Source organism: Mesoplodon mirus (assembly GCF_964341445.2).
Source record: "Mesoplodon mirus genome assembly, chromosome: 12".
NCBI classification, from domain to species: domain Eukaryota; kingdom Metazoa; phylum Chordata; class Mammalia; order Artiodactyla; family Ziphiidae; genus Mesoplodon; species Mesoplodon mirus.
This window is the reverse complement of record NC_138988.1, coordinates 45,192,179-45,216,677: the sequence shown is the minus strand read 5'-3', so window position 1 is coordinate 45,216,677 and position 24,499 is coordinate 45,192,179. Positions and strand designations below refer to the sequence as shown.

The window sequence follows — 24,499 nt, the reverse complement described above, 5'->3', positions numbered from 1 at the left end:
GGATTCTAATGTAAATTTTGGGGAGGACACAAATCTTCAGAAAATAGTGACCCAAAGATCAGGGTTGTGATTCACTTATTGATGCTTCCCTGGGGCTCCATGCATCACCCCTGTTTTCCAGGCACCGAGAATATCACTAGACATGCTAGGTCATAAGGCCCAGCATATGGCAGAGCAGCTTACACTGCAAGTTGGAATTGCAGCAGAGCCTTTATTCACTCCAATTCCAGTAAAAACTATTAAATTTATGAGTCTCTCAGATAATGAGTCAGAGGGACACATTCAAAGGTGGTATGTATGTATTGCCTCCTAAGTTCACAGAGCCCACTTTTTGGGTCATAATCAGTAGAAGATGCAATAACTTGTCTTTGACCTGGAGGGATAGCCCAACACGCTGTAGACCATTGAGCCCTAGGAACTTCATTGAGGACTAGTAGACCATGGATTTTTATGGGGTTTATCTGTCTCTCACATGTTTTACTAAGCCAGCTAAAGTGCTTGCTGCTACCTGTGTCTCAGATCCAGTCAGCCTCATGTCATCAAAGTGCTAGTGTGCAAGTACAGGTGTGATGTTGGTGGGACATCTAGATGATGTAGATTTTTGCGGACTGTTTTGATGGCCAAGAGCAGGATCGTTAGCATAGCTCAAAGGCAAGGCAGTGAACTTTACTGTCTGCCCCGGGTAAGAAACAAACACGTGTTGGCGGTTCTTCCAGATTCATACATAGAACAAAGCCTTTGCCAGGTCAGTAGCAAGTACCACGTCAGGGCGATGTTGATTTGCTCCAGTAGAGGTACCAAACCTGAAACTGCAGCTGCAGTTGGAGTCACAACCTGTTTATATTTTGGATAATCCACACAGTCATTTTCTAAGATTCTTCACAGACCAGACAGGCAAATGGGGATATGATAGATTTTATCATCCCCGTACCTTTCAATTTTTTTTTTTTTTTTTTTTTTTTTTTGCGGTATGCGGGCCTCTCACTGTTGTGGCCTCTCCCGTTGCAGAGCACAGGCTCCGGATGTGCAGGCTCAGCGGCCATGGCTCACGGGCCCAGCCGCTCTGCGGCATGTGGGATCCTCCCGGACCCGGGCACAAACCCGTGTCCCCTGCATCGGCAGGCGGACTCTCAACCACTGCGCCACCAGGGAAGCCCTCAATTTTTTTGATGTTGATATCAATTCCTATGATTTGGTTTTCTATGGATATGGGTTACTATCTTTTTTAGAGAGGGGACATGCCAGGGGCTTCTATTTGTCTCTTTTTACCATAATAGCCCTCATTGCACAGATCAGATGGCCAATGTGTGGATACTGCTAGTTGCCAAGTATGGCTATTCCAGTTATAAATTTAGGAACTGAAGAAATAAGCATGGAGTAGGTCCATACATGTGGTGTGTCAGTGCAATTTGAATTTGGGCCAAAACTGACTATAACCTGACCATCATAACCCAAGAGACAGTAGCTTTCATTACAAACAGGAGTATTGGATGATGAGCTTGCTGAAGATCCCATATTTATTTTTTTATTAATATTTTATTTATTTATTGAGGTATAGCTGATTGTTACAGAGTTTCAGGTATACAGCAAAGTAATTCATTTATATATACGTATATATATTTTTTCAGATTCTTTTTCATTACAGGTTATTACAAGATATTGAATATAGTTCCCTGTACTATGCATTAGGTCCTTGTTGTTTATCTATTTTATACATACTAGTCTGTATCTGTTAATTCCAAATTTATCCCTCCCTCCCAAGATCCCATATTTAAACTACAAATTTTTCCTTAAGGGGGAAAATACACTTATAAGTTAAAGGATGTGCCGTAGATAGATAAAAATGGGTTTAGATTGAAGTGAAGCAAAGAAAAGCATAGTGTCTTGATTTTCTGGAATAGTATATGGTCTCAACAAGGAACTGTTTGTGAGGTGGTCCAGGGTGAATCCAAATGGGATAGATTAGCCACAGTTTGCATCTTATGTCAGCATCATACTGAACATGGGAAGATATGCAGTAGAAATAGACAGTGGAGTAGTCCATTGATGGGCACTGAGCCCAGTAGGACCAGAAGGGGAGGGAGGATGTCTCAGGGGGGTAGGAATGGGGGTGGGGCAGGGGTGAGGGCGTCCTGGAGGAACCTGGATTAAGCTAAAGCAGGGGGTGTGGCTTCTTCATTTTTAAACCCCGTGTAATTGATTTCTCACTATGTGAATGTGCCATTCTCTCAATAAGAGACTAGTGGAATCTTGTCTGCGGTTCACACCATTTCCAGGCAGCCTGCTCTTCTCTGCTCTTGAGCTCCTTTCTGTTTCTCCTCTTCACCTGCATACTCGTAATTCCAAATTGCCTGCCTGGCTGACTTCCTCTCTCATCATTTATCTGTGCCATTACCAGATTCATATTCCTCAAATGCCACTTTCATGAAGTCATTCCTTTGCTTTTTCCTTCAGTCTCCCTGTGATCCCTCTCCTCTTAGTTACCATGGCCTTTGTTCCACGTTTGCTGATATTAGTTCCTTTAAAAATGGTTCATAGCATTGAGAAGCTCACCCCTTCGTATCAGCTTTGAAGTGTAAACTTGTTCCCTTCATATCAGCTTTGAAGTGTAAACTTGTTCCCCTGCCATTCAGAGCTTAGGGTTCTGCTGGGGTTCTCCTTGCTTCCCAGGCACGTTTTTCCTTCACGTGAGCTTGGGCCTTCCCTTAATCCACTTATATCTGCACCATCATCCTTAGGAAATTCTTTGAAGGTTCTGGCTGTGAATGGTGCAATTTCCTGTTTTTTTGGGATAACGTGTATCTCCTGTGGGAATGTGAAGAAAAAAAAAAGGGAAGTATAATATTTGGGTTCAGCTGGCCAACTTGAACCAGAATTTACCTCTGTAGTTACAGGGCTCATGGTAGGAAGTTAGCATACATTCTTTGCTTTTTTCCCATCTCAGTCTCTTCTTTGCTGGTTCTCCCTCTTCTGCATCTTCCTGGGCCCTCTGTTTCTCTTACATTGCTATCCTAACATGATTTCACCTAATCCAGAGTCTTCAAATACCATCTATTTATTGATATGCACCTGTATGACCTCTCTACACTCCAGCCTTATATTATCTTAACATATTCAATGGCATGCCCAAGAGGAATCTTCAAGTTGCCATAAACGAACCAAATCTGTTCCCGAAGTCCACCTCCACTGCCAGACTCCCCCCATCTCAATAATACTTGGATTACTGTTCAGATTGTTTATCTTTTTAACTTGATACCCTTGTAGACCACTAAGAAATAATATTTGCAGTTCCGTTGTAGAACAATTTTGAAGTGTTTATGGACACTACCCTCAAATGTTTCCACGTTTTATTTCCTTCATAGAATGTGAATTCTTTTACTAACTAATGTTTTGCTGTAAGTAAAGTCAGTTTATTCTACTATAGCCTGTGTAAATACATCCTGTAATGTGAAGGCGTCAGGGAGGGCATGAAGAAATGAAGCATCATTCCGGAGTGAGTTTATATTATTATGGATCCCTTCAGTCTTTTATTTCTCCCAGCAGAGGTAATAGATATTTTCTTATGTGTTAACAGTCTGTGCTAGTGGTTGAAAAGTGAGAAGTTTTTGCCTTAAAGAAAAGGTATTTCATACTATCATAATTAAGTAGCACATTATTAAATTTTGTAATAGATAATACAGATTTTAGAAAAAATTGATTCCTTAGAGACAAGTGTGAATTTACTTTTTATACTCTGTAAATTTTGATGGGATTTCTTTTGTATTCTCTGATTTCCAAAAGATAAACATTTCCATTTTCCCTGCCCTCTGTTTCTGGCAACCCTTTTATTTATATGGAGGATTTCCAGGCATAGGGAAAGAACCACTTTTGAATCACCTCAATCTCTGATTGGGTTAAGGTGATCCAGGATTATATGTAAATCCTGTCTCGGGAAGTCTAACCCTAGGCCTCAAAATATCCTTCCACTGTTCACAGACTGTGTGGATAGAGTCTAACACTCATTAGAAAGTAATCAAGTGTATGAGAAGATAAGACGATATGATACAAAAAACAAATGAGATAAATTACAGTATCCCCAGGGGTTACAATGGAGTTAATCAGATATAGACCTTAAAATAACTATGATCAGTATATTCAAAGAATTTGGAAGATGGAGAATTTCAGTAGAGAATTAGAACTATAAAAACAAAGTGGATGTTCAGTAACTGAAAGGGAGAACTCAGTGGATTGGGTTAACTGCAGATTAGACACAGCTGAATAGAGAATTAATATACTGTACTCAAATCATCTGGGATCAATGGAGAACGACAAAAGGATGGAAAATATGGAGAAGAGCAGAAGCGACATAGAAGAAAACAGTGGGGAAATGATGGTTTTTTAACAATAAATGGTGCTGGATCATTTTGGCATCAATATAAAAAAACCCTTTATCTCTAAATTACACTGTACAAAGGAGTTAATTCATGTAGATTGCACATTGAAATGTAAAAAGATGAAACAATAAAATTTCCAGTAGAAAAGACACATGAAAATTTCTTCATTACCTTGGAGTAGACCAAGAGTTTTTAGCAGGACACAAGAGCACTGTCATAAAGGAAAGTACTGATAAATTGGATTACCTTAAAATTAAGAGCTTCTGTTCATCAGAATGCATCACTAAGAAAGTAACAAGACAAGCCATAGAGTAGGGAAAAGCATCTGCTATACACATAATCGACATGGGCTCTTAACTAAAATATATAAACAACTGAAGGGCAAATAACTGAATAGAAAAATGAGCACAGACTTGAACAGGAACTTTACAGAATTGGTTTTCTTTGGCCAATTAACACCTGAAAAGATATATTAATAATCATCAGGAAAATGCACTTTGGTCACAATGAAATACCAATGGATGTCCCGCAGCATGGCTATAATTTAAAAGCCTGATAATGCAGAATTGTGGCAAGGATGTAGAGCAACTGAAATTCTTATACCTGCCTGTTGCAGTGTAAATTGACTTAATCACTTTGGTAAACTGATCATCAGCAATGCCTATTAATCTGAAGCTAGGCATACCTTATGATCCAGCAATTTCACTTCCAAATATACATCCAACAGAAATGTTTCCATGCATTCAGCATAAGATGTGCTTGGCCGTATTCATTAATTGAAAGAGCCCCAATGTCCATCAACAGTAAAATGAATAAATTGTGGTATATTCACACACTGGAATACCACACAGCAATGGAAAAGAATGTAGATGAAGATCTGCAAATATAATGTCAAACAAAGAAGGCATGCTCTCAGGTAACTGGTAATATTTAGTCTGGTGGTTGAAGAGTTGAGGGAATGCCAACCTGTTCTAGAAGTTCTCAGCGCATGGGCAGATTTTGTTGACTTTGAGCTTCACACCAAGATCATCTCTATGGGCATTTTGACATGAACTTTAGCATCAATATCTCTAGGGTGTTTCTCTTGGGCCAGTTAGTTTCGCCGAAGTGCATTCCAGGTGTCAGCCTGGAGGGCAGGGACCTGGCTGCCTGGGTCTGGGGAGCCACCCTGGGGAAGGCGGCTGGAAGTTCTAGTATTCATTGTGCAGAAATTCACCTAGTCCCCTGGTTTTGTTTGGTGGCCCCCTCCTTTTTTTTTTTTTTTTTTTTTGGCTATGCCATGTGGCTTGTGGAATCTTAGTTCCTCTACCAGGGATTGAACCCGTGCCCTCGGCAATGAAAACGCAGAGTTTTAACCACTGGACCTCCGGGGAATTCCCCTGGTGGCTCCCTCTTTGACTTGATTTGCTTTCTCCTAGTCTAGAAACTTTCTGTTTGACTTTCTTTAGAGAATAAATCTCCACACTTCCACCTGTGTGCAAGTCTGGCAGTAGTCACCTAGATTCATTGGGTAGAGGAGGTAATCTACAAATCAAACACTTTTTTTTTTTTTGCGGTACGTGAGCCTCTCACTGTTGTGGCCTCTCCCGTTGCGGAGCACAGGCTCCGGATGCGCAGGCTCAGCAGCCATGGCTCACGGGCCCAGCCGCTCCGCGGCATGTGGGATCTTCCCGGACAGGGACACGAACCCGTGTCCCCTGCATCAGCAGGCGGACTCCCAACCACTGCGCCACCAGGGAAGCCCAATCAAACACTTTTTAATCAGATTTTGCCAAATATTTGTACTTTTGCTCCTTTTCCTTCACCCTTAGTTTTTAGAAGTATCTTTTCAATGCATGGTACCAGGGCAAGTGGTTATCTACTTGGAAAAACAATGGAATTAGATTTCTTCCGATATTCATATGATAAATCAGTTTCCAGTGGATTGAAGACTTCCGTGTGAAAGACACTCAAAGGAGAAGAAAGAGAAAGAAGGAAAAAAAAAAAGGAAAGGGAAGAGGGACAGTTCTGGATCATATAAATAATGCCTCCAAGTCAATAACAACAGATCAATAACCCATGGGAGATGCACAAAAGACCGGAACAGGTATTGCACAAAAGAGAAAATATGAACAACAAAGAAATATCAGAATATGCTTACCATCTTAATAATTACTAAAGTTCACATTAACACCACAAGATATAAATGAGTAAAAATTGGATACTACTAGATATTGGTGAGGTAGTTGCTCAGGGGGACTTGTACACTGCTGGTGGGAGTAACTGGGAGAACCATTTTGGGAAACCGTTTGGCAGTGTTGTGAAGTGGGATATTTGAGGTTCCATTTCTTTTTTTTAAATTGAAGTGTAGTTGATTTACAGTATTGTGTTAGTTTCAGGTGTACAGCAAAGTGAGTTATATATATATATATATCTATATTTTTTCAATTCTTTCCGCTGTAGTTTATTATAAGATACTGAATATAGTTCCCTCTGCTACACAGTGAGTCCTTGTTGTTTATCTGTTTTATACATAGTAGTGTGTATCTGTTAATCCCATACTCTCAATTTATCCCTCTCTCTCCTTCCCCCTTTGGTAGCCGTAAGTTTGTTTTCTATGTCTGCGAGTCTGTTTCTGTTTTGTAAATAAGTTCATACCATTTATAATGAGAAAACTGAAGGTTTAAATAGCTTAAGAAATTTGTTCAAGATCACGCTGTTAGAAAGTGCTAGGGCTGGGAATTATAGCCAGATTTGTTGAAATCTCTGTCAATATTATCAAGTTAAAAGAATGACCCTACTGAAGGAAAGGAGAAAAATAATCTAGAAATCATAATGGGGCACAGGCCATAATAAAGTTTTGGGGTACTGGTGTGGTATTGCTGTTGATTTACCTCTTTTTTAAAGTCAGCCTGACTCTTGGCACAGTGAGAAGATGGAGGTCTATAGCTCTTACAGAAAGTGGTAGTCTTTTTGCAGGGCGCTCAGCATTTATCATCTGGTAGCGTATCCTGTGTAATTGAGCATTACATCACCTAAAAATTTCTTTTAAAAAACTGGCTGTGTAGAACAACGATACTACTTCATGTTTTCAAAACATTTTAACTTAAGTTTTGAATGGATAACTCCAACTCATGGTTCATAATCCAGAAAAATTCAAAAAGTAAGAAATTATACCTCATGCTCCACAGCCCCAGATCACCATCATACAAAATAAAACATTATTATTACTTGCTTATTCATCCTTCCAGAATTTTTTTTTAAATCCAAGCAAAAGTGAATATAGATTATATTCCTTTCTTGTTACGCAAAAGCATACTATTTTGAACTTTGCTTGTTTTACTTAACATATCTTGCGTTTTTTCCAAAATATATGTAGAGCTTGCTCATTTTTTTTGGTAGCTACATTGTAATGGTGGACTGTATTTTATTTAACCAGTCCCCTTTTGCTGGACAGTTTCCACCTCAAATTCTTTCTGTGTGTCATATGTATACAAGTATTTTAATAGGAATTGGAAATGTTTTTTCCCAATTTGTCTTAAAAATTTTTTAGCTTTATTGAGATATAATTGACATATAGAATTATAAGATATTTAAAGTGTACATCGTGGTGCTTTGATATATACATACATTGTGAAAGGATCCTCCCATCTAGGTAACACATCCGTCACTTCACATATTTTCTGTTTTTGTGTTTGGTGAGAACATTTAAGTTTTACTCTTAGCAAATTTGAACCGTATAATACAGTGTTCTCAATTATAGTCACCAGGTTTTATGTTAGACCCTCAGACCTTATTCATCTTGTAGCTTAAAGTTTTGTACCCTTATACCAGTTTCTCACTATTTACCCCAACCCTGGCAACCACTTTTCTATTCTTAGTTTTCTATGAGTTTGACTTTTTTTTTTTTTTTTAGATTCCACATATAAGTAATACCATGCAGTGTTTATCTTTCTCTGTCTGGCTTATTTTAACTTAGCATAGTGTCCTGAAGTTCCATCCTTGTGTTGCAGAGCATGATAATTCCATTGCGTGTATACACCACATCTTTTTTATCCATTTATCTATTGATGACCAAATGGGGGAAGTATTTTTCCCCAATTTATTTATCTCTTGGTTTTGCTCATGGTATCTTTTCCTAAGCAGAAGATTTTTTTGCTTCTTATGTGATCCAGCAGTATAATCAAACAGTAGAATTAAGAAAAAGGCCTTGGGGGACATAAGGACCAAGGAATTGATGTAGAGAACTTGGTAAAGTCTTACAGCAATCTCAACAGCCATATGTATCTATTCAGCTGATGTTTATTGAGCCCTTATTTTGTGTCAGGAGCTATGCCCATAAGTGCAGTGATGTTGTGGTGAGAAAAATCAGATACAGTCCTTGCCTTGGCTATTTTTTTTTTTTTTTTTTTTTGCTGTACGCGGGCCTCTCACTGCTGTGGCCTCTCCCGTCGCGGAGCACAGGCTCCGGACACACAGGCTCCGCGGCCATGGCTCGCGGGCCCAGCCGCTCCGCGGCATGTGGGATCTTCCGGGATCGGGGCACGAACCCGCGTCCCCTGCATCGGCAGGCGGACTCTCAACCACTGCGCCACCAGGGAAGCCCGCCTTGGCTATTTTTAAATTTACTGTAATGACAAACATTATCAGATAATAAAAAATATATTAAGAAATTGCAGTTGGGTAAGGGCCTTAATGTTATGAGACAATGTCATAGATTTAATTTAAGAAGTCAGTGAAAACTGCAGTGAATTATGAAATATGTATAGGAGTTCACTGACAAGGAGTGGAGAGAAAAGCCATGCAGGCAGAGAGGCAGTACCTTGTTGCTGGGGGAGGTATTGAGTTTGAGGGACTGTAAGAAGAACAGTATAACTGCAGGGGAGAGAAAGCAAGTGGAAGCTGGAGAGATAGTTGAGGGCGTTGTAAGTTATGATAAGGAGTGTTAAGAACTCCCATGTTAAGAAGAGTGGGGTTCCACTGAAGGGTTTTAAACACGGGAGCAAGGTGGTGGGCAAGATCAGTTTAGATGTAAGGTGTGTAAGGGTTAGACAGAGTAGAAGCAGGTAGGCCAGCTAGGAGGCTCTGGTCGTAGAAGAAGGAGAAGGGAGTTTGGAAGCTTGCATTTGGTGAGGAGTGGAAAAGTGTAATGGTTTAAGGAGTATTTAATGATTGACTTGGTGTGGGAAGTGAGAGAAAGGGAGGTGAGATGGATGACTCCTGGGTGTCTGGCTGGTAGAGAGTGATGCTGTATGGTGGAATATTATATTCTGAAAGACAACCAGTTTTGTTGGGATGATAATGGTGTTTTTTGGGGATCTGTAGAGTTAGGAATGCCTTTGAGACAAGCAGAAGCAGATGTCAATTCAAGTCAGCAGTTGAATATACAGGTCTGTAGCTTGAGACACCAGGTTTGGGCTGTACATAAGTGATTGGAAAATGTCTGTGTAGATAGGTGGTAAATTAAATCATGGGTGGGGATGAGATGACCTGCGTGAGATGGGTAGAAAGAAAAGAGTAGTGGACCCAGAACTGAGTTTTGATAGATTTGAGCATTTAGGAGCATGAACCAACAAAAGACACAGAGAAGGAACAACTGAAGAAACCAGAGAAGGAAACTAGAACTGTATGCTGTCATGATATATAGAGGAGCAGGAGTGGCAGCTGTATTGAACCCTGCTGAATTGTTCAGGCAGGTGAAGGCAGACAGGTGTCCATTGGCTTTGATGTCATGGAGGTTGTTGGTGACCTCAGAGCAAGTGATGGAAGTGAGAGCAGATTGTGGTGGCTTGAGGAAGTTAGGAGGACGAATGGAGATACAAGGTGTAGATTTCTCTTTTAAGAGGTTTTACCGAGAAAGGGAGGAGAGAGGCAATGGGTCAGTTGGTAGAAGGATGTGAAAAGCGTTTTGTTAAATGGGAGAGAGTGAATATGTAAAAGCAGAAAACAAGTAATTGGCAGTTTTAAGGTTCTGAAAAAGTGGAAGGGAATGTGATCCAAAGCACAGCTGGAAGGAGAGAGAGGTCTGCAGTTGTGATGGGAGGAAAGGAGCCTAGGATAGGATGCACAGTAAACTGAGAATTAGGAAGAAGAGTTTTTTTCTTGATGCTCTCTATTTTCTCTGTACAATAGGAGGCAAAAGCACTCACTGAGAGTCTCATGAGAGGATGGAAATTTCAGGGTATAAAGAGAAGAAAAATTTGAAGATAGACTGGGAATAAGTCGACCAATGAAATGTAGTTGGGTCGCTGGTACTGTCCAGTGCCACTGAGTATTGGTGACATGCATTTACAGTGGAGTGAATGTGCCCCATATTTAACTTGAGCAGCCTCTCTGCAGATGTACAGAAAGTATATAGATCATTGGATTCATCCAAATCATTTGGCTACATGGATGCAAAGAAAAGAAAGAGGGCAAGAGTGTAAGTGAAGAAGTGCTGATGGATTGGGAGAAGATGTCATGGATTCAATTAGTGGAAGTTCCCAGCAGGCTGAAGAACTGTCACAGTGGAAGATCGTGCAAGTAGGAATAAGATCAGATTATGGTCAGAGGGCATGTTTGTAATACTTAGCTTGGAGGGGATGCAGTTAAATGCCGGAATCTTTAATGTTGGAAAAGCTGTTCAGCAGATGGCGAGACTGGGCAGGGAGATATTGCGACCCATCTTGGGGAACCGAAAAGGAAGATGGTATTTTCTGGTCCCGCTCCTTAGCTGGGCTGATGGAACAGGTGTCAACTAACCAAACTTCTGATTTGGTTTCATTCCCAGGTGTTTACTAATAGGGCTCCAAATAATAATAAGCAGGAAGGCAAAAGGATGCATAAATCTACTAAGAGAACCACGTAAATGCTAAGTGTTAAGATTTCAGTGTACATTACATATGTGTATTGTGTCCAGAACCACCCCTTTCCGGTTTATAGTGGGAGTTTTTGGAAGTTCTGAGAAGTAGAAGTTGGGTGGGATGAGTGATTGCAACAGAGCTGGAGAGATGGATAATGGCAAGGGAGTCCAGCAAGGGAGATTGCTGTAAAGGGGCCTTTGGAGTCAGGGGACTCATTGCCTTTTAGAGAGTTTCGGGGACTAGGAACTTGGGGAGTGGGTCCAGCAAAGGGAAGGAAACGTGGGCCTAAAACTTTTCAACAATGCCCTAAGTAACCAGACTGATGGTTCAGTATGTCCCCTAGTTCTGGATTGAAGGCAGTTGGTTCAGAGATTGATATTTAATAAATGCCAATTGTTTGAAGAAGAAATAAGTTTATTGAGACAGATTTCATAAAACCAGTGGACAAAAGGGCATGTGAAATCCAGATGTTCAGATAGTGTCTGCTATCTATATCACCCAGTGCTGAAATGAAACTTTTTCTTTGGATTTATGTACACAATTTAATGAAAGAACTGGAATTTATGTGACTTGCCTGGGGTTCAGAGCAAGTTTAAGACTGATGACCAGCACAAGTGCAGACAACTTGTGCTTCTACTTTGAATCTTCAAAACACCAAAGCCCTCTTCTCTCCAGACGCTTTTGTTTGTCTTTCATCTGTCATCTGAAGAATGTGATTTCCTTTCATGGGCCAGAGGCAAATGAAGTCAGGGCATTGTTTTGTAATACATTGGCAGAGAGATTCAAAGTTGCTGGGCCTCCCTGGTGGCGCAGTGGTTGAGAGTCCGCCTGCCGATGCAGGGGATACGGGTTCGTGCCCCGGTCTGGGAGGATCCCATATGCCGCGGAGCGGCTGGGCCCGTGAGCCATGGCCGCTGGGCCTGCGCATCCGGAGCCTGTGCTCCGCAACGGGAGAGGCCACAACAGTGAGAGGCCCGCCTACCGCAAAAAGAAAAAAATAAAAAAATAAAAATAAAAACAAAGTTGCCTTATTTTCTCTCTGCATAAATGTTTCGATTTTTCTAAGGCAAAGATAGACTGTGCTTGACAAGTTGCTCCAAATCTAAATGTCAACAAGATGGGGACTGTGCCACCTGGAAACACTTGCCTTGGTGGCATGTTCGGGCAGGTGCTGTCAACTGTTTTATCACGAGAGGTAATCTTTTGCATTTCCCTGTGTGTAGACTGGTGATGTACATCGAGAGAGACAGCAGAAAGACCACTCCAGGCAAGGAACAGCAAAGCGGCAATGAGTACCTGTCCAAATGCCTGGACCTGCTCATCTGTCACATCGTGCAGGAACTGCCACGAATCCTGGGTAAATTGGAGTCTCATCCTCAGGCCCCTTGCTGCTTACCTTTCTGCGACTTGGCATTTAGGCAGCCCTTCTTTTTTTGTTCTTGCCGGTCTGTTTTTTTCAGGCGAGTGCAATGACACTTTTTCTTGAATGTGTAGTTTCAAAATTTGAATGTGCCTTATCTGTTTTCATAATTATTTTGTATCAGTGACATGAATGAGGCAATGAGCAGGCTAACGGTTACATTGACTGTCATCTAGCAGTTTTGGAAAATAGAAGGAAAGCATTTTAATTGGTTAAAATTGGACTTAGGCTATCATTTTAGGTAACTTTTCTCAAGATTTCTCTCTGCATAATTCTGAAGAAAAGCTTTTTCCTTCAGGTTATAGCCACAAATTTATTTTTTATTAAAAAAATTTAAAATGCATAGGTATTAACATTTAATATTAAAGAATTTTGATATTAAAGTTCAAAGTTTGAAAATTTCTTTGGTCTGAATAAAAGATGAAAGCAATAATGATTTGCAAAGAATGTTTATTACAGCTAACAAAATTGGTTATTCCACTGTTATTTACAGACATGAAAATAATCTAAGGAATGTGTACGTTTAGTTTAAATCTCATTCCATGCTTTTCCAGCAGATGTAGCTATAAACCAGAAATGTTTAAAATGTTAAATTTGACCTAACCCATTATGGTAAAAGATATTTAGATGCAGAAATTCAGAAAATTAAATCAAAGTAATGAGAGTATCTTCATGGCTGATTTGACAGTAACTTTTTGCTCCTTACTAATACTGTGGGAGATTTTTGCCTGTTAATGACTGAAAATAGAGCATTTCAAAATTTATTTGGATTGTAACCTTTTTAAAATCTGCAAACCAAAGGCCATGAGCTGGTCAATTGATAGTTGAGTTTCTTATTACCTGACTCGTGCTATCTTAGGAGATGAGGGATTTAGGTATCTAACAAGCAAGTTTTATTTATTATTGGACTTGCCATCCAATGAGAAGTATTAGGAATTGATATCTTATTACTACCATCCTGTTCTATTATTAAAAAATTCTGATCTATAATCTGTTCACTTGTAATTTTTTAATAACTTTTTTCTGTTTACAAAAGTAATGCGTGCTCATGGTTGAAGTTCGGAAAGTGCAAAAAAAAAAAAAAGAAAAAAATCATTTCTATTTTAAATTTCTAGGGGAGAGATCAATTTTATATCCATCCTGATCCCAGAGGCCGCAACTTTCTGTTGTAATGTCAAGAGTTGTGAATAAAACAATGCAGCTTCTACCCACTTCTTTTATTTGGAGATTAATTGCCCCACTCAGCAATCCCATTAGTGTTCAACCCACAGCCAGTGGTCCCTACGTATCTGTGGTCTCTAACCTCACGTGTGCTCTGGGGTGTGCTTCACAGGTGACATTCTGAACGCCTTGGCTAACGTTTCTGGTCGTAAACACCCATCCACAGTTCAAGCGAAGCAGCTGAAGATGTGTCTCCCCCTCATGCCTATAGTGCTTCACCTTGTGATGTCTCAGGTATCATCCTGTTTGGAAAAAAATGTATATAAATGTGACTCCCTTCTTTGTAAACTGGAGCTGAGAAACATCAACTCAGACAAAACATTTTAATTTTTCTTTTGTACATGGCTTTCGGGATTTAATCTGTGGAAACTTTCATCACACAGGTATTTCGACCTCAAGTTGTAACAGAAGAGTTCCTTTTCAGTTACGGAACTATTCTTGTGAGTAATGCTGAACTCTTCATGTTCCTAATAAAAATGTGGCTGTCTCTACTGTTTGTGGGATTTGGTGTCAGAATGAGGTAATTTTAAAGTCTTAGTGGTATTTATTTGTCTCTAGGGAAGTGACCTTTTTATATTTTTATCTGTTGACTGTAAGAAAATTTGACATTTGGAGGAAAAATACATTCTCTCCTGATAATGCACTTTGTTCAGAGACAGACCCAAGTAGTGTAAATAAGTCCATAGAAAACATTTTCATAGGTTTTGATATTAAACATCATGAAAAATTTTTAAATAATAAATTAAAAAAATTTTATATATTTATATTTAAAGTGTGCACTTTGATACACTTTGATATATGCACCGCTACATTTATAGCACCACTGTTTATAAAACAACCAGGACATAGAAACAACCTAAATGTCCATGGACAGAAGAATGGATAAAGAAGATGTGGTACATATATACAATGGAGTGTTACTCAGCCATAAAAAAGAATGAAATAATGCCATTTGCAGCAACAGGGATGGACCTAGAGAGATTATCATATTAAGCAAAGTCAGACAGACAAATATCATATGATATTGCATATATGTGGAATCTAAAAAAAATGATACAAATGAACTTATTTACAAAACAGAAACAGAATCACAGACATAGAAAACAAATTTATAGTTACCAAAGGGGAAGGTTGGGGAGGGATAAATCAGGAGTTTGGGATTAACATATACACACTAATATTTAGAAAATAGATAACCAGAAAGGGCCTACCGTATAGCACAGGGAACTGTATTCAGTATCTTATAATAACCTATAATGGAAAAGAATCTGAAAGAGAACAGATTTATACATATATAAAAAATAGAATTCTGGGAATATAGTATCATCATTTACTTTGGCTAACATTGTTGAGTTTTGTGTAGTATCTCTTTTTGTGATGGTATTTCTCTAACTTGAGCTCAATTTTTTTTTAAGCTCAATTTAACCTTGCCTTTAATTTTGATGAGATGAGTAACAATGAAAAACAAATCATCATGTTATCTTTCACTTTGATTTTTGCTCACAAAAAATAGTCTCTTTGTTCAAGTTGTGGCTCGTGAATTATGTTATCCTTTTCCCTTGCCTGGAATAGTTACAGTATGTACTGTTGATAAAATGGGGAGCTGTACAAAGGGAAAACTAAGATATTGGTCACACAGCATCTTTAGTCTTACTTTGATATTAATAATAAACAGTGAACGGAGATTTTCAAAATGCCATGTCATATAGGTATCTAGTTAAAATGAAGTAAACATCTCAATTTTATTGCTTGTTTGGAACAAAAAGAAAAATGATTGCCACCCACAAGTGAGAATATAGTTTTCTAGAAGAGTCATCATACGGTGAAGTATGATGTTTTGAAGTATGAATGTTGAGTAGAGAGGTCACTGATTTTTGTAAGCAGTGTGTTTAGTCAGTGCAGTATGGGTCCTTTTGTACTCATTTTCAAAGTGTTACCATCCTTGAGTCCTGAATTCTACAAAGCACATAATTTTCCTAGTACATTCATGAATCTGAAAATTATTAGAATTTTGTCTGCCACCTCCTTTAATTTGCTTTTTAATCGTTTTAAAGGACAATGTGGGCATCATTTTTAGCAGAACTATAATTCTATGTTTGTAACTCCACTGCACTAACATATTGATGCCTGAGAATAGTAATTTTGCCCTTGTAGCCCACCTTGGAATATTTTGGCACAGTGATTGTTTGGGACAGATATAATTGTGTTCATTCTCTTATTTTTTCTCATGTGTAGTACTTTTCTGTGCCTACATTAACTGAGTACAGTTTAGGTTTTCAAGGAACTACCAAGTGTCTCCAATATAAAAGTCTTTGTGGACTTTCAGGAATTACAGTTATGTCTCTTAGGGAGACCTCATCTGCTCCATGTAACTCATCGGCTTCCACTGAGGAAGGGCCTCCTCATCTTCTTCTCCCCGGTGTGGGTGTACCCTTTAAAGGTTGGGGGTGTTCTACAGGGCTCTGTATGGGTTTTCTTAACAAAAGCACTTTCAGGGGATAGAAAATAACTTGCCTAGTTCAAAGGTAATTGTGATACTGAAAATTCTCTAGCAGTCTTTTCCCTGATAATGTCGCTCAAGTACTGGGAGTTTATACACATAATGAAAAAGGTCTTCTGGCTCTCTTTGGACCATTTTCCTGGTTTGAGTCATGGCCAGTCCCAGAAATCTTTTGTTATTTTTCTTGCCTCATCTGTTATTTGGCCTTAGCTGTGTGTTCATCTTTCTTTACTCGGTGTTGATGGCGCTGATGAGATGCTAGTCCAGGGAGAATAGTACTGGCTAAAATCAAGGACCTGGATTTAGTTACCCACCCAGCTCTAGTGTACGTTATGATGAACCGTTGCTTCTGTGAGTTCATTCACAGTCTACTCAGAAGATGCCACAAATATTGTTGAAGTCACAGTGCCCTTCTGGTGCCAGAGGCATAGGCAACTCCCCGGCAGCCTACAGCCCCTTAGAAGTTCATGGTGTAGATTTGCACAGTAAAGCCTCTTGAGTTTTCTGCTTTAAAAGAATTACTTTATATTTTGCATAGACAAGGCTTTCCTGAAGTTGTTTGAGAGGTTTTGGGGTTTTTTTTTTTTTTCTGGGGTTGTGGGGTGGGAAGGCTGCACAATTATAAATGTTTGTAGGCCAGTGTGCAGAATGGCTTTGTGGAACTGGCCAGAGCACAGTGCTTCTCCTGTCCTGGTGGCCTGAGGGACCAGACCATTCATGTGTATACCCTTAGCACTGTGTTGTGAAAGCCCTATTGTTCTACCTAGAGGTAAATGTTAGTTTTAGTGTTTCTCAAAATATGTCTGGTTGAGTAGCTACTGTATTATGGCAGGCCTATTGTCCTTTTATATTTAAAAAATACACCTTAATTTGAGGTAGTCAAGCTTGGCCCACCTTTAGTAGCTGTATACTTGGACTTCTGCTGAAGGAGTTCTCCAGGAACTGCTGGCCTGCCTCAGGTGGTGTGGGGAGAGCAGTCAGGGTTGGTATGATCTCCCCTCATTAGAAGGGTCCTGAAGGCACAGGCTGGAGGGGGCATCGGAATTGTGTTTCCCATTGGCTTCAGTTTTCCTACTGGCGCCAGGCATGGTTCGCCTGTTAACCTATAGACATCTTTTATCTTTTTGGTAGAAAAATTCAGGGTACTTCTTAGATGGAGGCGTGAGAAGAGGAATTAACTTTTTGTGCACACTTCTTCTTCCCGAAGTAAAATGAAGTTTTGGTCTCCTTATGTTTTAAAGAGGCAAGTGTTTTGAAGCAATTTAACAGGGCACTTTTAAACCATTATTAAGCTTTCAAAGGGTCCAGGCCAAAGAGGACTACATAGCTGATAATTTCTATTTTCACTTCTTATGGGCAGAAGCAATGTGCCATTGTATCTGCCTCCCTCTCCACTTAAAAAAAAAAAAAAAAAGTACCTAGGGATACTTTTAGCAGTGAAGCATCTAGGAAAGTGCTATGAGGAAGTTCCACGGTTAATTTCACCATAGTTCTTTCGAGCCTCTGTTGAATTGGGCTGAGAAACAGGAAGTAATGACATGAAGGAAATCTGTTTGAGAACTCATGATGTGTATTATCCTGATGTTCACTGTGTTTCTTGTGTCCTTCTGAAAGTGCTCTTGATTAATGAGCTGAGGAAGAGGACTTTGTTCTTAAGTTCTGGCTTCATCAGTTTATAAAAGTACAGTGGTTGTGTGGTGGTTATAGTTTTCTACAAAAAGACATCAAAATTCAAATTTTCAAATGAAAGAAATGATAAAATTATTGTGATTTTTCACATAAGAATATAATTACAATCTCTGTCATTGATAAATCTTCGCTCATCCTGGGCATTGGGATGATTATTAAAAGACATACTCCTGCCCTCTGCAGATTTTTATTTATTTAATTTAATTTTTTTTTTGGCTGCACTGTGCAGCTTGTGGGATCTTAGTTTCCTGACCAGGGATTGAACCCATGCCCCCTGCAGTGGACGCTCCAAGTCCTAACCACTGGACTGCCAGGGAATTCCCTGCAGATTTTTATTTTAAGTGAATGTTGTTTTGTTGATAGATTGTGACTTCATTTGTAGCAGATAAAGCAGAGAGAGTGTACTCTTGTATTTTTAAAAAACATACTATATAATTATTTTTTTAAACATCTTTATTGGAGTATAATTGCTTTACAATGGTGTGTTAGTTTCTGCTGACTATATACTTATTCATTGCCACACAAATGTTCTTGTTGTAAGGTTTTTTCCTTCCTTTTCCTTTTTTTCTTTTCTTTCTTCTTTTTTTTTTTTAATACAGACCCCGAATTGATATACCCACCTTGCTTTGAGAGCTTATTCTCAGCTTCTCTGAAGTACTGCATAGTAATGCAGGGCACTGGTCTGCCCTGGAGGCACAGCTTTCCCTTTTTCTCTCTAGATAGGGCCATTTTTTTGCCCCACAGTAAGTGCCCATCCTATTCGTTCCCCTGCTAAACTCCCAGCTTTGAAGCTCACACCCTTAGAAGATGCCCTATGTACTGTGGTCATCTACAGATTTTTCTGGGTCATTGCTTCTCGCTCAAAGTCTTTTAGCACCAGGCTCACTGTCATTCTTAGAGAATCAGGTATCCCTAGGGAGGATCCTTCCAACACCTCAGCCTTTCAGCTCCTCGACCACCTCTCTCCCCATGAGCTTGTCTTTCCCTCCCTCAGTTCCCTCCGCCCATGGCCTTATATTCAGCGTCACTGCTCTCTGGCTCCCACACCTGATTTTCAGCTCTCTAGCCCTGCTCCCCATCTCCAACAGCCTTTTAATTCCTCTGAGACTTAAATTGGCCTTTTACCACTTTGCACTCACCATCCTGCCCTCCCTGAGCCCAGTGACTTTTCTCTTTACTCTGCTTAGAGTCCCTGGTTCAACCCCTATCGCTGCCACACACACCCGTAACCCCTCTCCTGTCTCCTCCTCCGTTGTCCTCCTCTGGCAAACCCAAGTCCTCGTTCAGTTTAATTCTCTACCTACCCCACCCCTGCTTTGAGTGACTAAATATGGCTAGAGGAAAACACGACGAAAATAGCTGGTCTCACTTTAAATTCATGACTGCACATCTCAAACAAGCCCTCTCTGCAGACTGGGACATCTAGTTCCTTTTCCTAATTTATACACCTTCTCGCTCACCTAGATGACTGTTCATACGTTCCCTCCTCTCCTTGAATCTGCAATGCCTCCTGCCCTGTCCTCACTCTCACCTGATTAATTCCTATTACACTGAGAATGAAGAAGAAGAAATAGATCCAAAGAGATTTAAATTGGTAAATCAATGACACATTCAGTAGGGATTTTTTTTTAATTAAACTGGGGAAGTATAAGGAAGAAAATAAATTGAAAGAACCCTATAGTTTCACCATCTAGAAAACCCTTGTCGCTGTTAAAACAGAAAAAAAAATTAATGCATGTGCGTAGCTAGAAAATTCCAACAGTGCAGAAAAGCAGAAAATGAATAGTGAAAGCGGACCTCCTGGGCCAGTAGTCCTCCCCAAAGGGAGCCTCGGCGAGTGGTTCCTGTGATGTCTTCCTCGAAAATTTTTGTTCACATCTATGTTTGTATATTATCTATATATTCTTTAAAAAATTATATAGAAAGATCATACTATAAACACTGTTCTCCCTCTTCTTTCTTAAGTAAGCTATTGACATTTAAGTAGATTTATTGAAGTCAAAAGACATCTTTTTATGAACTCTTTTCAACATCAAATCCATATTAATTCAGCCAAAGTTCTGTGCCCATGTTGAAATTTTATGAAATAATTTCAGCCAAATTATTATGAAAAGCTTACAGTGCCTCTTTTTAAGATTTATTATGTTATTTCGTTGTTAGTCTTTTTTGTTTTAGTTATAGACTGAAAAAGAGAATTCAAGCATTTATAAAATATATGCTTATTAGAGAAAGTGTAGAAAATTATAGTGATATTGGAAGAAAAAAATCACCTATAACTATCAATGGTTAACAACCATTGTTAACATATGGTTGTTTACTTAGTGTTTTCAATTCATGTATATGCATTTGTGTGTAGAAATCTATGTATGTATGTATAAGATATATATATGACTTATATCAATACATGTGGTTGAAACTATGTTGTGTATATATAGATTTGTATTCTTTTTTCCATTTAACATTTTATCAACTATTTTCCCATATCTTAAATTTTTTTCACTTTTTTTTTTTTTTTTTTTTTTTTTTTTTTTTGTGGTACACGGGCCTCTCCCGTTGCGGAGCACAGGCTCCGGACGCACAGGCTCAGCGGCCATGGCTCACGGGCCCAGCTGCTCCGCTGCATGTGGGACACGAACCCGTGTCCCCTGCATTGGCAGATGGACTCTCAACTACTGCGCCACCAGGGAAGCCCTTTTTTCACATTTTAATGGCTACATACTGTCCCGTCTCTATGAACTGTATACAGTTTGATATCATTTCACTAAAGTTTAAAAATACTGAAACAAAGAATATAGTATTTAGAGACACATGTATATGTGGTAAAACTATTAAGAAATGCTGAGGAAATGATAAATTCATGACAGTGGTTATCTCTGGAGGAATGACAGGCAGGTGGGATGTGGGAAGCTCATGCAAAGAATTGGGAATATCTTAGTTCTTAACTCGAATGGTAGGTTTAAGACTCTTTATTCTTTATAACATAAAATCTATCTATATATCTTCTTTTGTGTATGTTATATATAGTCTTTTTTATTGAATTATTGAATTTTATTTTATTTTTTTATACAGCAGGTTCTTGTTAGTCATCCATTTTATGCACATCAGTGTATACATATCAATCCTAATCTCCCAATTCATCACACCACCACCCCCCCGCTGCTTTCCCCCCTTAGTGTTGATACGTTTGTTCTCTACATCTGTGTCTCAATTTCTGCCCTGCAAACTGGTTCATCTGTACCATTTTTCTAGGTTCCACATACGTGCGTTAATATACAATATTTGTTTTTCTCTTTCTGACTTACTTCACTCTGTATGATAGTCTCTAGATCCATCGACATCTCAACAAATGACCCAATTTCATTCCTTTTTGTGGCTGAATAATATTCCATTGTATATATGTACCACATCTTCTTTATCGATGGGCATCTGTTGATGGGCATTTAAGTTGCTTCCATGACCTGGCTATTGTAAATAGTGCTGCAGTGAACATTGGGGTGCATGTATCTTTTTGAATTACAGTTTTCTCTGGGTATATGCTCAGTAGTGGGATTGCTGGATCACATGGTAATTCTATTTTTAGTTTTTTAAGGAACCTCCATACTGTTCTCCATAGTGGCTGTATCAATTTACATTCCATCCAACAGTACAAGAGGGTTCTCTTTTCTCCATACCCTCTCCAGTATTTGTTGTTTGTAGATTTTCTGATGATGCCCATTCTAACTGGTGTGAGGTGATTGCTCATTGTAGTTTTGATTTGCATTTCTCTAATAATTAGTGATGTTGAGCAGCTTTTCATGTGCTTCTTGGCCATCTGTATGTCTTCTTTGGAGAAATGTCTATTTAGGTCTTCTGCCCATTTTTGGATTGGGTTGTTTGTTTCTTTAATATTGAGATGCATGAGCTGTTCATATATTTTGGAGATTAATCATTTGTCCATTGATTTGTTTGCAAATATTTTCTCCCATTCTAAGGGTTGTCTTTTCGTCTTGCTTATGGTTTCCTTTGCTGTGCAAAAGCTTTTAAGTTTCATTAGGTTCCATTTGTTTATTTTTGTTTTTGTTTCCATTACTCTAGGAGGTGGATCAAAAAACATCTTGCTGTGATATATGTCAAAGAGTGTTCTTCCTATGTTTTCCTCTAAGAGTTTAATAGTGTCCAGTCTTACATTTAGGTCTCGAATCCATTTTGAGTTTATTTTTGTGTATGGTGTCAGGGAGTGTTCTAATTGCATTCTTTTACATGTAGCTGTCCAATTTTCCCAGCACCACTTATTGAAGAGACTGTCTTTTCTCCATTGTATATCCTTGCCTCCTTTGTCATAGATTAGTTGACCATAGGTGTGTGGGTTTATGTCTGGGCTTTCTATCTTGTTCCATTGATCTATATTTCTGTTTTTGTGCCAGCACCATATTGTCTTGATTACTGTAGCTTTGTAGTATAGTCTGAAGTCCAGGAGCCTGATTCCTCCAGCTCCGTTTTTTTCCCTCAAGACTGCTTTGGCTATTCAGGGTCTTTTGTGTCTCCATACAAATTTTAAGATTTTTTGTTCTAGTTCTGTAAAAAATGCCATTGGTAATTTGATAGGGATTGCATTGGATCTGCAGATTGCTTTTGGTAGTATAGTCATTTTCACAGTATTGGTTCTTCCAATCCAAGAACATGGTATATCTCTCCATCTGTTGGTATCATCTTTAATTTTTTCATCAGTGTCTTACAGTTTTCTGCATACAGGTCTTTTGTCTCCCTGGGTAGGTTTATTCCTAGGTATTTTATTCTTTCTGTTGCAGTGGTAAGTGGGAGTGTTTCCTTAATTTCTCTTTCAGATATTTCATCATTAGTGTATAGGAATGCAAGAGCTTTCTGTGCATTAATTTTGTATCCTGCTACTTTACCAAATTCATTGATTTGCTCTAGTAGTTTTCTGGTGGCATCTTTAGGATTCTCTATGTATAGTAGCATGTCATCTGCAAACAGTGACAGTTTTACTTCTTCTTTTCCAATTTGTATTCCTTTTATTTCTTTTTCTTCTCTGATGGCCATGACTAAGACTTCCAAAACTATGTTGAATAATAGTGGTGAGAGTGGACATCCTTGTGTTGTTCCTGATCTTAGAGGAAACGCTTTCAGTTTTTCACCATTGAGAATGATGTTTGCTGTGGGTTTGTCGTATATGGCCTTTATTATGTTGAGGTAGGTTCCCTCTGTGCCCACTTTCTGGAGAGTTTTTATCATAAATGGGTGTTGAATTTTGTCAAAAGCTTTTTCTACATCTATTGAGATGATCATATGGTTTTTATTCTTCAATTTGTTAATATGGTGTATCACATTGATTGATTTGTGTATATTGAAGACTCCTTGGATCCCTGGGATAAATCCCACTTGATCATGGTGTATGGTCCTTTTAATGTGTTGTTGGATTCTGTTTGCTAGTATTTTGTTGAGGATTTTTGCATCTATGTTAATCAGTGATAGTGGTCTGTAATTTTCTTTTTTTGTAGTATCTTTGTCTGATTTTGGTATCATGGTGATGGGGGCCTCATAGAATGAGTTTGGGAGTGTTCCTTCCTCTGCAATTTTTTGGAAGAGTTTGAGAAGGATGGATGTTAGCTCTTCTCTAAATGTCGGATAGAATTCACCTGTGAAGCCATCTGGTCCTGGTCTTTTGTTGGAAGATTTTTAATCACAGTTTCAATTTCATTGCTTGTGACTGGTCTGTTCATATTTTCTATTTCTTCCTGGTTCAGTCTTGCAGGGTTATACCTTTCTACACGTTTGTCCATTTCTTCCAGGTTGTCTATTTTATTGGCATAGAGTTGCTTGTAGTAGTCTCTTAGGATGCTTTGTATTTCTGCGGTGTCTGTTTTAACTTCTCCTTTTTCATTTCTAATTTTATTGATTTGAGTCCTCTCCCTCTTTTTCTTGATGAGTCTGGCTAATGGTTTATCAATTTTGTTTATCTTCTGAAAGAACCAGCTTTTAGTTTTATTGATCTTTGCTATTGTTTTCTTTGTTTCTACTTCATTTATTTCTGCTCTGATCTTTATGGTTTCTTTCCTTCTGCTAACTTTGGGTTTTGTTTGTTCTTCTTTCTCTGGTTCCTTTAGGTGTAAGATTAGGATTTTTTTTGAGATTTTTCTTGTTTCTTGAGGTAGGCTTGTATAGCTATAAACTTCCCTCTTAGAACTGCTTTTGCTGCATCCCATAGGTTTTGGATCGTCGTGTTTTCATTCTCATTTGTCTCTAGGTATTTTTTGATTTCCTCTTTGATTTCTGCAGTGATCTCTTGGTTATGTAGTAATGTATTGTTTAGCCTCCATGTGTTTGTGTTTTTTACACTTTTTTCCCTGTAATTGATTTCTAATCTCATAGCATTGTGGTTAGACAAGATGGTTGATATGATTTCAGTTTTCTTAAATTTACTGAGGCTTGATTTGTGACCCAAGATGTGATCTATCCTGGAGAATGTTCCATGCGC

The 24,499-nt window shown here is 38.9% G+C and overlaps 1 protein-coding gene across 5 annotated transcripts in view; it reads left to right on the top strand.

Moving 5' to 3' along the window:
* Positions 1-24,499, top strand: part of ULK4 (unc-51 like kinase 4) — a 549,109-nt gene that overhangs the window by 164,819 nt on the left and 359,791 nt on the right. For all 5 annotated transcript variants that reach the window (XM_082638146.1, XM_082638145.1, XM_082638142.1 and 2 more), the window contains 3 exons: positions 12,418-12,551; positions 13,948-14,069; positions 14,219-14,275. In XM_082638146.1, the coding sequence (XP_082494272.1) occupies positions 12,418-12,551; positions 13,948-14,069; positions 14,219-14,275 (313 nt within the window). The remainder of the gene's footprint in view (positions 1-12,417; positions 12,552-13,947; positions 14,070-14,218; positions 14,276-24,499) is intronic.